At 53.7% G+C, this 14,192-nt stretch overlaps 1 protein-coding gene across 1 annotated transcript; it reads right to left on the minus strand.

Moving 5' to 3' along the window:
• Window positions 1–9,203: 9,203 nt before the first annotated feature.
• FEV (FEV transcription factor, ETS family member) lies at window positions 9,204–12,909 on the minus strand. Its single transcript, NM_001192603.1, has 3 exons — window positions 12,858–12,909; window positions 12,042–12,116; window positions 9,204–9,796 (listed from the first exon to the last, which is right to left on the minus strand). The coding sequence occupies exons 1-3, from the start codon at window positions 12,907–12,909 to the stop codon at window positions 9,204–9,206; spliced, it is 720 nt and encodes a 239-aa protein (NP_001179532.1).
• Between the last annotated feature and the right edge of the window lie 1,283 nt (window positions 12,910–14,192).

Consider the following 14,192-nt stretch of genomic DNA (forward strand, 5'->3'; position numbering starts at 1 on the left):
AGTACACATATAAAATGGTCCTGAATCTAGCCCTTTTGGCACGTGGTTACAGACATGGCCAGTGGACCGACATGTGTACAGGATGGATCCTAGAACTCGTCTCTCTGTCTCTCCTTGTCAACGGTAGAAAACACGGGGAATGAACTGAAGAACTGGAAAGGTGATCATAGAAACAGAGAATGAAGCCCAGAGGTTATCAGAGCCTGGGACCCTTCCCCGGTTTCCCCATTCATCTCCCCAGCTAATGTCACCCCAGATTCTCTATGTTGCAGAATGGAAGAAGATAGCCCTGCCTGGAGCCTCCCTGACAACTTCCTGCTGTGTTGCTAAGCAACCTGGCCTCCTCTCCCAGAAAAAGGAACCCAGGATCTGGCCTTCCTGCCTCCCTCAGCTACTTCCTCCTCCCCCAACCTCACAGAAGAAGCTTCTCTGACTCACGGAAGAAGTTGGGTGCAGTGTTGTGGGGACTAGACTGGGGGAGGTGGTTTGAGACCCCAGTGCAGGGGGCTCTTCTGGGCTGGTCAGTGCTGGGGTATGGTAGTTATGGAATGGTCCTCAGTGCTGGGATCTTTAGGCAAATGCTCTGCCCATGGCAGCAAACCAACAAGGTGGATATAACCAGTGTTTCCATTTTACAGATGAGGACACTGAGGCTCAGAGAGAGCAAGTAGCCCTCTCTTTCCCACAGGGGATAGGCAGAAGTTGCGTCTGAATCCATGTCCTCCTGGACTCCCTCTACTCCATCATGCCATGTGAGATAAATGCAAGGGTCACATTGGCCACAGATTTCCAAAATGTATTTCTCAGAGACTCACAGACTTAGAAAATGAACTCATGGTTTCTGGGGGAAAGGGATATTTAAGGACTTTGGCAAGGTCATGTACATATACGACTATTTTTAAAATGGATAACCAGCAAAAACTTACTGTATAGCACATGGAACCCTGCTCAATGTTACGTGCCAGCCTGAATGGGAGGGGGGTTTAGGGGAGAATGGATACATGTATATGTATCCCTTCACTGTTGACCTGAAATTATTACAACATTGTTAATCGACTATACCCCAATACAAAATGTTTTTGGTGTTAAAAAATAAAACAAAAATAAAATGTATTTCCCACTCTGTAATCTGTCTGGAACCAAGGTGAGTACTGAAATTCGGAACCTAGCCTAGGATTGGGCTGGGATTTGGGGAAATTGTCCTGCCACTTCCTGGGCTTCTCAGAATCTGCTCATTTTTCCATGAGAAAGGATCAGGGGAATAAGGGATGGGGAAGGAAGTGAAAACTGGGCTGCTTGGGCTTGAATCACCTTGCTACCATTTAGCAGCATGGTGACTGCAAGCAATTTATCTAATATTTTGTGTCTCGAATTTTCCTCATCTATAGAATGGGAATAATACTAAACCCAACTCCAAAGGGTTGTGAGGACCGAATGAATGTAAAGCTCTTTAAATAATGCCTGACACATAGATGTTCAATAAGTATTAGCCTTTATTATTATTACTTCTAGGACACCTTAGCATATAAAGCTCTTTCAAATCCCTAGTGGTTAAGAGAACTCACAGCCTCTGAAATCAGACTGGGTTCAGATTTTGTTCTGCCCTTTCTCACCATGTGACTTCAGATTTAACCCCTCAGTGGGCTTCCCTGGCAGCTCAGACAGCAAAGAATCTGCCTGCAATGCAAGAGACTCGAGTTCAATCCCTGGGTCAGGAAGATCCCCTGGAGAAGGGGTTGGCTACCCACTCCAGTATTCTTGCCTGGAGAATTCCATGGACAGAGGAGCCTGGGGGGCCACAGTCCATGCAGTGGCAAAGAGTTGGACACGACTAAGTGACTAACACACACATACTCTGTGCCTCAGTTTTCATATCATAAAATGGGGGAAATCATAATCTCTCTTTCAGAGGATTGTTGTAAGGATTAAATGTGATTTAAATATTAGTTGTGGTAATGTTAGTTGCTGTAACAAGAAAACCTCCAAATTAAAAGTAACAGACCAATATATGAGTGATTTCTCTCCATGTGATGTTTAAGGGGCTGGGATCCCTTCATAATGGAGTTCTGCTGACTCCTAGGAACTAGCGGTCCCCTAGTGCACCACAGGAGGTACAAAGGGAGTGAGAGAACATGGAGAGGGCACACCCACCTCTAAACGCCTTGGCCTGGGCACAAGATACACTGCCATTTTCCTTCATATTCTGTTGGCTAAAACAAGGCATGTCGCTCTCACCAAGATGCAAGGAGGACTGGAAAGTTAGTCGCTGGTTGGGTGAGGACACCGAGTCGACCCGACCTTTCAGTGACAGCTCCACTGCCTGAAGTGAGGAGCACGCAGCTTAGGCTGCAGGGAGGGGTAGAGCTGCCTGTGTCTGCCACACTGAGAGAACTATTAGGATATTATCAAATGTGTCATTAAGTGCAAGAAATATGTTAAGTGCTATTATTAATATTATTTTTATTTAATCCACATACTAACCATGGGAAATAAACATTACTATTGCCCATATTTTAAAGGAGAAAGCTAAGTCTCTGAATGGTGTGGATCTGTGGTCTTCCCTGTGGTCTTTCCTTTGCCCTGGCCACACCTTGCCAGGTGGGGATGGTTATCTCCACTTTCAGGTGAGGAAACTGAGGCTTTGAGAAGTTGAGTGACTGGCTCAACACGTGACCCCATAGCTCAAGTCCTCACCCATCACACCAGCTCCTCTCTCACTGGGCCTTCCTGGAAAGCCTCTTCCTCGTGTGGAGGTGACCTGCAGCCTGCCCAGATCAGGTGTACTCCATCCACTTATCTAGTCATAGCAGGTGAACTCCCAGGAGGCTTCCCAGTGGGAAGTCACACAGCTGGGAACTAGCTGAGACCCTGTCATCTTAAGTTCAGTACGTTGTCCAGTTGCCCCATAAAGAAACGGAGGATGCACTGAGTATAGAAGGCTGACCCGTGTGATGGTTATGGCCATATAACCATTCAAGAGATGGGTTCTTGGTGAAGCTCACCGGGTTTGTGACTGGCCTCAAAAAGTAGGTGTAGCCACTCAAGTTCCTTCCCAGGGTATATGGAAGGCATCTGATTGGGACTGGAGAGGAAGAGCCAGTGCTTTCTTTGTTTGGAGTTGTTTGTTTTTTTTTAAACACTGATATGTGTACAAAGTTTCTTACATGATCATTTATTCCTTCAACCCTATGAGGGAGGGTCTGTTATTTTCATATCCATTTTGCGGATAGAGTAATTGAGGCACAAAGAAGTAAGTAACAAAGCTAGTAAGTGACACAGCCAGCACTTGAAGCTAGGAAGCCCAGCCTCAGAGCCCTTGCCACTTAACTACTATGCTATGTCACCTTTTGTTTACAAAGAAAGGAAAAGAGGAGATAGCAAAGAAAACGCAGTGGGAGAGAAGTCTTAGAAACAGAAAAAATCTCAGTCAGTGGGACATTGGGCCATCGGCCTCCCAATCTGCCATCCCAGGACGGAGGAGTGTCAGGGGAAATTTAACTGACAAACGGATGTAGGAATTGCCACCAAAGTCAAGTTGTAGTCAGACCCTAGCCCCACCCCACAATACAGTGATCCACTCAAAGGTTGTAGAAACACAAGGAAGTGAAGGCTTACAAAAGACAATGGGGCAACCAAGCAGTCTGATGTGTTTTTTTAATCAGACCAAGGCCCTCACTAACCAAAGACATTCATAAGACAAGTCATCAACTTGTCCATTATAACTGATCATCTTCTGATTGTTTCAGTCATGTCCAACTCTTTGCGATCCTATGGACTGTAGCCTTCCAGGTTCCTCTGTCCATGAGGTTTTTCCAGGCAAGAATACTGGAGTGGGTTGCCATGCCCTTCTCCAGGGGATCTTCCTGACTCAGGGATCAAACCCACATCTCTTGTGTCTCCTGCATTGGCAGGCGGGTTTTTTACCATTAGTGCCCACTGGGAAGCCTCCTGGGAATTCACCTGCTATGACTAGATAAGTGGATGGAGTACACCTGATCTGGGCAGGCTGCAGGTCACCTCCACACGAGGAAGAGGCTTTCCAGGAAGGCCCAGTGAGAGGAGCTGGTGTGATGGGTGAGGACTTGAGCTACGGGGTCACGTGTTGAGCCAGTCACTCAACTTCTCAAAGCCTCAGTTTCCTCACCTGAAAGTGGAGATAACCATCCCCACCTGGCAAGGTGTGGCCAGGGCAAAGGAAAGACCACAGGTAAAGTATTAGCATAGGGCAGAGCATGGCACAGAGTCAGGTTCAGTGAATGGCAGACACATATTTTATTATCAGCAGTTCTACTTGCTGTGAATTATAGGAAAGATTAAGGAACAGGTTGAAGTGAAGAGCATTTGAAAGATACTTTAAAGGGAATATGAAGGAATGAAAGCCAGAAAAGTACATCACAGCAACCCATTTTGGTGTCTGCCTGTGATCACATGGGCTGATGTACGAGAAGGTGCTCTGTAAGCCTCAGCGCCCTGGGTGGCATCTCTGTGGCTGTGCAGATCTAGAGCACGTGGCTATGGATGTTCCTCACACGGCATGCTAGTTGGATTTCTGATTCTATCTGCAAGTGAAGGCAAGTGGAGCTTGGTCACAAGGAGCACACATCAGTGGAGAAGACACGGGTCTGTGTAATCCTGAGAGGATGGGGGAGTGATCCCACAACACGGTGACCAAGGCCACCTGGAACTGTGGAGAAGCCACTCAGAGCACTGGGAGAAGGCCTTGTGAGGAACCTGGCCTGGGACAAGCCGTGAGACTTTGGCCAAGTTTCTCAACATCTTAGGCTTTGGTTAACTTATCCTCCGAGTGGATAAAGCCATCCCTGCCCCGCTGTCTTCCTCCCTGACCCTGGACAGAATCAATAAATCAATGGATGTGAAAGTGCTTTGTAAACTCTGTCATGCAAGTGCATGGCAGGGGCTGGGGTGGTGAGTGAGTCATATTTTGACCAGTTACATGAGTGAAGAGAGAGAGAAAAGGCAGACCTTCAGGGAATGAAAGAGGGGCTGCACCCTGGACTGGGAGAGAGAAGCAATGGTGGGATCAATACCTTGGAGAGCCAAAGGCCAAGGGGTTAAGGGTCAGTAAGGACAGGCCTGGGTCGTCAGGAAGCTGAGTATGGTAAGAGTGTGGCTCCATCAGGGCTTGGGTGGAACGGAATCAATCCAAGACCACAGTAAATGGAATCCCAGAAGAATTATCTGAGGGTTAAATAGTAAGTCAGTTGCCAATCTAGGACCAGAACTCGGGTTTTCTAATGCCCAATCCCAAGCTTCCCAAACTGGCTTGTGTGAAGGAAAGAATAGAGGGGCAGGGTGAGCTCTAAGGATGTGATGTCATAGGCAAGAAAAAGTGAAAGCGAAAGTGAAAGTCACTCAGTTGTGTCCAACTCTTTGTGACCCCATGGACTGTAGCCCGCCCAGGCTCCTCTGTCCATGGGATTCTCCAGGCCAGAATACTGGGTGGGTAACCATTCTTTCTCCAGGGGATCTTCCCACCCAGGGATCAAACCCAGGTCTCTCACACTGCAGGCAGATTCTTTACCATCGGAGCCACAGAGAAGGCCATAGGTAAGAAAACCGTCTAACACTTCCCCTGGCTTCCCAATGATGCCCAAATCCCTCTTTTACTAACTCACTCACAGGACTTTGAATCTCAAAGTCAGCTAACCCACCTCCCCTCTCAACCTTCTAAGGAAGGTTAGTAGTCCAGTGACAAAGCACTCCTCATCAAGGTCCATGGCAGAAGGTTCTTCATGAGATCAAGTTGACATATCTGCCTCACTGTAGCTTTCCACCACATGTCCCAGTACATGCATCTGGGTGCTCTGCCACAAGAAAGCTCTCTGAATAATTGAGGACAGCTTCTGTGCCTCATTCCTTACTGTGATTTCCCAGACCATGTTTCCCATGGTTGGTTTTCCAGCATTCTTCCTTCTTCACTTGGTGGGTCCACTATTCTATCTGTCCTCCATTTGATCTTCTCCTGAAAGTGTTATCTATTAATAACACCGTGTACAACATGCTGGGGGCACAATCATTTTTTTAAATTTATTTTTTGACTGTGCTGAATCTTAGTTGCTGCATGTGGGCTTTCTCTAGTTGCAGCGTGCAGAGGCTACTCTCTGGTTGTGGTGTATGAGCTGCTCGTTGCCGTGGTTTCTCTTGTTGTGGAGCACAGGCTCTGTGGCACATGGGCTTCAGCAATTGTGGCCTGTGGGCTCGAGAGCACAGGTTCAGTAGTCGTGACGCAGGATCTTAGTTGCTCCTAGGCATGTGGAATCTTCCTGGACCAGGGATGGAACCCATGTCCCTTGCATTGGCAGGTGGATTCTTAACCACTGGAACATCAGGGAAGTCCTGGTGGCACAATCATTACAGCAAGTGGATCATTTCCTTCATTCTAGGGTGTCCATAGCTGCATCAATGCATCCTCAGATCACAGTGGTTCTTCTTCATTTAGCTTACAGTCTTCCATGTAACATTGTAACTAAGACACTGCTCATTTACACATAGGCTCTACTGAGCCCCACCCTTTCATATCTCACACTCTGGCCTTTAGAGATCTAAGAAGAGGATCTCACACTCCTTGCCAGGAAATTTCACCTTTTTAACCTTCAACCCACAATTCTTAGCAGCCCAGATCTTTCTGGAACCTGGTTCTGTCTCCCCTGTGTATTCTTTTCCCCCCAGCTTCTACTCTCTGCAGAGAGGCCCTCTGCCTCTCCCCCAAAGTCACTGAGCTCCTCACCAGGCTAGACTCCTCCCCTGGCCATCTGCTGCCTGAAATACATGATCCCACCCATCCACCTCATGAGGTCTGCAGAGCATAGCAACATGGAACGTGCTGATGCCAGAATGTTAAGGGACTAAGTGTGTGTTAGTTGCTCAGTCGTGTCCGACTCTTTGCAACCCCATGGATCATAGCCTGCCAGGCTCCTCTGTCCATGGAGCTTTCCAGGCAAGAATACTGGAGCCAGTTGCCATTTCCTTCTCCAGAAAGGGACTAAAGCAGGCACCATTCAATTCCAAAGGGCGTAGAGAAAAAGGAAGGTGATTATGACAAAGGGTTATAAACAGTGACCTCTGTGTAATGAGACTGTAGGTGACTTTTCCCCGTGCTTCATTACATATTTCATTCAACTAGTATTTAATGGAGGCCTTGTTGTCTATTTTTCAAATTTTCTATGCTGAGTGTGTTATTTAGAAAACCAGAAAAAAATAAAGTGAAGATGAAAAGAAATACTCTTTCCCTAGATGGACCTCGATTTCATTCCCTTTGGGAAGGGGCATTCAGGCTCTCCCTGCACTTATTAATAATTGACCTGCATTTCCTGCCCACAGGGCACAGGGAAATCTCCTCAGCTGCCTTGTGGGAGCCCAGGCAGTCTCCAGGCAACAAGTGAGGAACCTTTGGTCCAGGAGGGATATGGCCCCTGGGAAAGAAACACCAGGACCACGGAGAAGGGCTTGCCCTTTGTGTTGCTTCCGTCTAAGGGAACGCGTTTAAGGCAGCTGTCCTGCCTACACGTTTTGTAAAAGGCCTGAAGAAAGCCTAAGAGCTGTGGGCCTCGGTGGGCACAGTACTCAGAAAAGCCTCAGGTGGTGAATAAAATGGCCCAGCCAGGAGGACCATCCACTTGATCCACTTCTCAGGTTTCTCGAGGTGAGACCTGGGATGCAGGGCTCCTTTGCCCTCCTCTCTGAAAGCCAAATTTGGCTTCCCAGGTGGCACTAGTGGTAAAGAACCCGCCTGCCAATGCAGGAGTCATAAAGGACGAGGGTTCGATCCCTGGGTCGGGAAGATCCCCTGGAGGAGGACATGGAAACCCACTCCAGTGTTGTTGCCTGGAGAATCCCCTGGACAGAGGAGCCTGGCGGGCTACAGCCCATAGGGTCGCAAAGAGTCGACGCGACTGAAGCGGCTGAGCACGCACGCACGCATGTCGGATCCTCAGCTTAGCTGCAAAACCCGGCTCTGGCTTGTGTTCCTCAGACCAGCAGAGGGCGCGCGCCACCCGCGAGAAGGAGGTTTGCAGCCGCAAGCCCAGAGGGGAGAGGCCGGCGCAGAGAGGGAGGTTCCCCTCTGAAAAAGAATGCAGATCCAGAGAAAAACAGAACGTTGGAGATGCTGCCGGCGGGCGGGGGAGGGGGGTGGTGAGTGGGAGTGAGAAAACAAGTCTAAGTGAGGGTAGGAGAGGGAGGAGAGGGGAGGTGGGGAAGGGGATGAAATGGTGACTGAGGGATGGTTGAGATGATGTGAAGACGACAAGATAAGTTGGGGTGGAGGTTGGGATGAGGGAAGGAACTTGTGGAAGGACGGGTGCGATGAGGGTAGGTGGGATGCCAGGGCGCGTTGGGAGAAGTCAGGATGGGGTAAGGTGAGAAGGGGCAAGCGGAAGGCCTGGCAAGGCAGGCGGAGGAGGGGTCGGTTGCAAGGGAGGAGGGGGGTTGTAGCTGGAACCCACTCACTAGGAGCTCTGCACTTCCCTCCAGTAGCACCCAAGCCTGCCGGCCCTCATTCTCTGGAGCTTTTCCTTGCCAGGCCTTTCTGCGCACGCCTGAGCTGGGCGTCTGGTTACCTTCCTGCCCCTACCCCTGCCCCTATCCGCCCCCCCCCCAAGTTTCTGGGGCAGCTACGAACAGAGAGAGGAGGCAGCGGGGAGCTTCGGAGCTTTAATAGGTCTGGAAGGGAATAGAAACACACCGCAGTACTGCGGGAGGATTGGGGGTGGGGAGGAAGGGGGCCTGGAAGCTACCTAGAAGTGTGTGAGGTGCCGGGAGAGGAGAAGGTGGACTGAGCTGGGCATCGAGGGGCCGGGGGTGGTGGTGGGGGGGGGGGTTGGGCATGAGAAAAGATTAGGAATTCGAGAGAGGGGTCATATCGAAGGGGCTTCCAGGAGCCAGAGGGAAGCACAGACGGAGGGGAGGGAAAATCCGGAGAGACGCAGGGACCTGGAGTCTAGAAGGTTAGAAGTGGGGGCACAGTCACCCTCCCTCGGGGGCTGAGGGACGGGGCGGGGGCAAATCCCGTGGTAAAGGAAGACTGAGGCGACGTCAGTCCCTTCCCCCCGGGGCTGGGTGCAGCGGGTGGAATTAAATCTGAGCTGGAAAGAACGGAGGGGAGGCCCCGGCCCCCTCTCCCGTATGTGGGTGGAATTGAGCGAGGCTCCCGGAGGCTGGGAGAGGCCCCCGGGGCGCCCGGTCTAGTGGTAATGGCCCCCCAGATGCGAGGCCGCGGCCACCGCGCCGAAAGGCCCGGGCGGGGGCTGCAAGCCCGGGCTGGGGTAGAGCGCAGCGGTGGCGGCGGCCGTGGCGGCGGGGCCCGGGCCCGGCCAGTAGGAGAAGCCGGCGGGCGCGACGCCGGCCGAAGCGGCCATGAGGTTGAGTTTGGAGAGGCCAGGGAAGGGCAGCGGGGCCAGGCCGGCCGGCAGCTTGTAGAGCGCGCCGTCCTGGGCGGCCGCGGCCGCGGCGGCGGCGGCGGCGGCGGCGGCGGCGTGGGCGTGCGCGGGGGGCGGCTGGCAGGCCTGCGCCAGGCCCTGGAAGTCGAAGCGGTAGGCGTAGCGCTTGCCGTGCACCTTGCTCATGATGTTCTTGTCGTAGTAATAGCGCAGCGCGCGGCTCAGCTTGTCGTAGTTCATGTTGGGCTTGCTCTTGCGCTCGCCCCAGCGCCGCGCCACCTCGTCCGGGTCGGTGAGTTTGAACTCGCCGTGGCCGCCCTCCCAGGCGATGCAGCCGGCGTTGGCGCGGTCAGCCAGCAGCTCCAGCAGAAACTGCCATAACTGGATCTGGCCGCTGCCTGTGGGGAAGGGGGCGGTCAACCACAGGCGGAATGAGGGAGGCGAGCGGCGGGGAAGAGGTGGGGTGTGAGAACCCACCACTCACCCCCCTCCCTCGCAAGTCGGATGTGGGGATCGGTGTCAGGGAGGAAAAGGGCACGTCCAGCTGAGTGGCTGACCAGGGAGGAGATGGTCAGTAAAGCCGTCCCTAGGCAGTACTGCGCTTTCGCACAATGGAAACACAACCCCAGGGCGCACAGCTTTGTAAGAATTAGGGAGTGAAGGGAGAGCATCACTTGTTCCATGTGGGGGCAGCGGTACTCCAAGGCACAGGGCTCTTGGAGGTAAGTGAAGGCGGAATGTCAGACCCTCGGCCTGAGAGCCCTTACTCGGTGCAGAGCCTGCACAACCGCTCGGGGTAGCCTACATAGGCGGTTAGCTGGCCACATCCTGCTGGACCACGTCCAGAGATCCAAAGGGAAGAAGTCGGCCTGCAGCAGGATCACTCGGCCCAAGAGACAAGGCATACACTTGGACCCTCTGCCTGAAGTGAAGAAGAGGTGATGTCTGGCTTCCTTGCCATACCATGTCAGACTGGGATGGGGACAGTGGCTCCCTAAGTGTGAGAGGAACGGCAGCCTCTAAAGTCTCCCACCCTTGCCAGCATCTGGTGCTGGGGCTACTCCAGTTCAGCCTTTTTTTTTTTTCTGAAACAGGCAGGATTCCCAGCGTACCAAGGTGTCACAGTTCCCTGGGGACATGATACACAGCTCTCAAGAGAGGAGACCCAGACGCTTCTGTGCTTGGCTCCCTGCCTCCGCCCCATCTTTGGCCAATCTCCAGGCCCTTCTGCCCTGTCCAGATTTTCAGGGTTGCTAGAAAGGGCCAGGAGGTTTTCCCAGATAAGTGGGTAGTGAGAACTCCTGTTTCTCTGTCTTGGAGCCTCAGTCAGACAAGCAGAGAAAAATCTTGATAGAATTAACCACCCCTCCCCACCAGCCCACCCCCACCCACCCCAGTCCTTGCACCTACCGGCACATATACATACACACAGTTTTAGAATAAAATGGATTTTCCTTGAAGTTGTCTGGTTGTTGTTTTAAATTGAGCCTGGTGAAGCTCTCTTCTTTTTTCAGTGACTTCCTCAGAACCCAGATGCTGCCCTCCACATAATTTCGACCCCAATCCTTCCACACCAGCTCTGGGAGGGGCTCCCTGGCTCCAGGTCAGGAGGACTGAATTTTAAGATCAGAAGCATGGCAAGGGGTGGGGGAAATGTGCATCTGGTACTGAGAGGTGTAGAGGCTTGGAAACTCATTCCGGCTGGGTGTTGTGTTCCCTTTTAGATAAAGCAGTCTCTGGCCTTGTTTTTCTGGTCATGGTAATTATTGGTCACTTGATAAGATCTAGGGTACCAACTGTGGGGCTTCCCCTGGTAAAGAATCTGCCTGCAATGCAGGAGACACAGGAGATTCACCTTCAGTCTCTGGTTCGGGAAGATCCCCTGGAGAAGAAAATGGCAACCCACTCCACTAATTCATGCCTGGAAAATCCCATGGACAGACGAGCCTGGCGGGCTATAGTCCAAAGGGTCACAAAGAGTCGGACATGACTGAATGACTACGCACAGGGTACCAACTGGGCAGGGACCGGTGGGGAGGCTTTACCTGGTAGGTCAGCCAGGTCCTGCTGCCAACATGGCAAAGCCAAGGGTAATTTAGCGACCAGCCAAGGGCGGATGGCGGAAGCTGGAAATCAACTGAAATGGCCTAGAGGACTTGGCTCACAGAGCCCGGCTGGCCAGGCCAGTGAGGCAGGTGGGCGCTGGCCCTGGTGCTAATGGTGACTCAGCCTGGAGTGGCCTGAGAGTACTTCTCCGGGGTCACCTTGCTGGGTGGTGTCCAAGCCTTGTGCTCCTGCTGCCAGTAGGGAAAGGACACCAAGCACCAGAGCAGGAGAGAAATATTCCCAGCTGAAAAGGGGTGGGGCGGGGTGGGGTGGGGGCGGCAGGATCTTCTCAGCCTGCCCTGGCCTGCAGAGTCAACACTGGGTCTCAGAAGGTACCAGAGCCAAAGGCCAAATGAATGTTCACCACCATCCCCGCCAGTCTCCCCACAACCAGGCCCGGACCCGCCGTTTCCCAAAGCCCAGCGTTCCACATCGCTCCCACCCGCCGTTGGGGTGACAGTGGCGCCTGTCGGTATGCGGTGCGTGCCCCGGGACCCCATCCTCGACTCTGCCCGTACACTCCGGCGGCCAGCTCACCTTTCTGTACCGCTGGGCTCAGCGGTCCCCAACCCGGGCTCTTTCCTTCCTTGAAGAGACCGTCTCCGACGGGATCTGTGGCAGCAAGAGAGAAGAGTCAAGCGGATCCAGGCGGAGGTTGCCGACTTGACCGAAAGACCCCGAGGCCAAGGCTCAAGGAGGAAGAGGGGCGTGCCATGGTTCCCGGGCGAGAGGCTGGGGGCCCTATCCGTCCGGCTCCTCCTCCCGGAGCCTGGCCCCGGCGCGCGCCGCGCGGAGCCCCTCCATAACGCCCAAGTCAGGAAACGCGTCCAGGAAAAAGGAAATCCGCTTTCCGAACGGGCCGGCGGGAGCCTTATAAAGCCGAGCGGGGTTTGCGCCAGCCGATCTGGAGCGCGCAGAGCCCACCGGAGAGGAGAGGACGCCTGGAAGGCTGGGCTGGTGGGAACGCTCGGAGCACGGAGGTGAGGAGCCACGAGGGCGCTCGGGCCACGCCCGGCTGACCACAGCCTCCCAACACTGCACTCACACTCAGTCCCTTGCTACACCGAAGACCCCTGCTCCCCTACCAGGCTCTTTCAGCCCCCAGCCGGAGCTCCTGGCTTTCCAGGCTCTCAGTGTGCTCACTTCAAGTCCTCTAGACCTCACACTTAAACCTCAAAGCGCTCCACCTGCTTTTAAGGTTTCCTGATGCCCTAGCTGGCTCAGTTCTGCCAGCGATCCGAGTCTCTGGACCGCGCCCCCTTCCCTTGGACCCCAGCATCCCCGTCCCAAGCCCTAACCCAGATTTCCCGCCCCGGGTCCCGGTGCCTCCAGCCCCCAGCTGGTCCCTGGTACCTGGCAGGTACATGTTGATCAGCAGGGGCTGGGAGGCGCCGCTCTGTCTCATCGCCGCCAGGAACTGGGTGGTGGGAGGTTGGGGGGGGGGATGGGAGAGGGGGGGATCGCGTCAGGCTTTGAGCTCCGGGGCACAGATCCCCGCCCGAGGCGACCGAGGTGACAAGGAGAAGAAGGCGGCGCTGGGTCCAGCAGGACCGGGCGGGAGGGGGCTGCCCGAGTGTGGCGGGGGATGTGGGGTGCGGGGGAGGGGGGGTCCTGGAGCGACGCTCCCAGCTACCAGGCTGTTCGGAACCCTCCGGCCCCCAGCGCGGGCAGGGGCCGCAATTTCCGTTTTAATTAAAGAGCTGCCGCCTCGGCCCCCCGGACCCCGCCCCCGCCCCTCTTATCGCCCCATCGCAATAAAGTCTCCAACGTGCAGCGCGGCAGCCAAGCGCACCAGGCAGCCCCCCGCACCCCGCAACCCGGGAGACGCGCGGGGGATGGGCCTGGGCCTGGCGCTCTGATAGGGGTCAGGAGCCCATTTCTTTTCCGCCTCCCTGACTCTGAGCAAACAGCAACGGGGTGGACTACCCCGGCCCCACCTCGGACCCCCGGGGCCACAACGCGGGGAGGAGGAGGCTCACTCCTCTTCATCCATTCCCCCCACCTCACTGCTCCACTCTCCTCCCCTTCCTCCCCCCACCCCTACCCGGGTTCCCGTCTCCAGGCTGCGTTATCTGCATCTTCACTTTTAAATTTCCGCTTCCCTCCCTCTCGCCTGTCTCTGCGCTCCGGGTCGGGCAGCCGTTGCTCTCTTTATCTGCCCCCCTCCATCCTCGCTTCTTCTGCCTCCTCCTCCTCCACTCTCTGCTCTTCCCTAAAGACCCGATCTCCTTCACTGATTCCCTCTTGTTTCCCCAGGTTTCCTGTCTTTCCAGGGCTCCCAGGCCCCTGGGCCATCACTGGGGTGTCTCCCTTACAACTTTTAGTGGGTTGCCCTTCCTCTCCTTTTCTAAGTCTTTCCTTCTTTCACTCAGTCTCTCCTCCTCCTCCTCTCCCCATCTCCCCTTCTGTCTCCTCTCTACCTCTTTCCCTTCCTTTTCTCATTGATTTGTTCCCACTAATTTATGGCATATGGTAGACTCGTGATCTTCCTTCCATTCCCACCCACCATAACCACTTCTCTCCTATCTCTGCCCATCTCTTGTCATCCCAGCTTAACCATCTACCCTAACAACTACTCTTGATTATCCCTGAACTAGGCTACAATTGACACTTTGCTCTAGCAGAAGAGGAGTGAAAACAGGTGTACTGTACAAGGCCCCCAACCGGGGGAAAGTGGAAGTAAATCCA

Source organism: Bos taurus, chromosome 2, assembly GCF_002263795.3.
Source record: "Bos taurus isolate L1 Dominette 01449 registration number 42190680 breed Hereford chromosome 2, ARS-UCD2.0, whole genome shotgun sequence".
In the NCBI taxonomy this organism is placed as follows: Eukaryota; Metazoa; Chordata; class Mammalia; order Artiodactyla; family Bovidae; genus Bos; species Bos taurus.

What these genes read in the sequence shown, in the direction of transcription:
- FEV (NM_001192603.1), bottom strand. Translation starts at nt 12,909, where the DNA reads ATGAGACAGAGCGGCGCCTCCCAGCCCCTGCTGATCAACATGTACCTG. An exon ending in GATCAACATGTACCTGCCAG is followed by an intron (nt 12,117 to 12,857) that starts GTACCAGGGACC and finishes TTGCTGCCACAG; the next exon opens with ATCCCGTCGGAGACGGTCTC. An exon ending in GAGCCCAGCGGTACAGAAAG is followed by an intron (nt 9,797 to 12,041) that starts GTGAGCTGGCCG and finishes CCTTCCCCACAG; the next exon opens with GCAGCGGCCAGATCCAGTTA.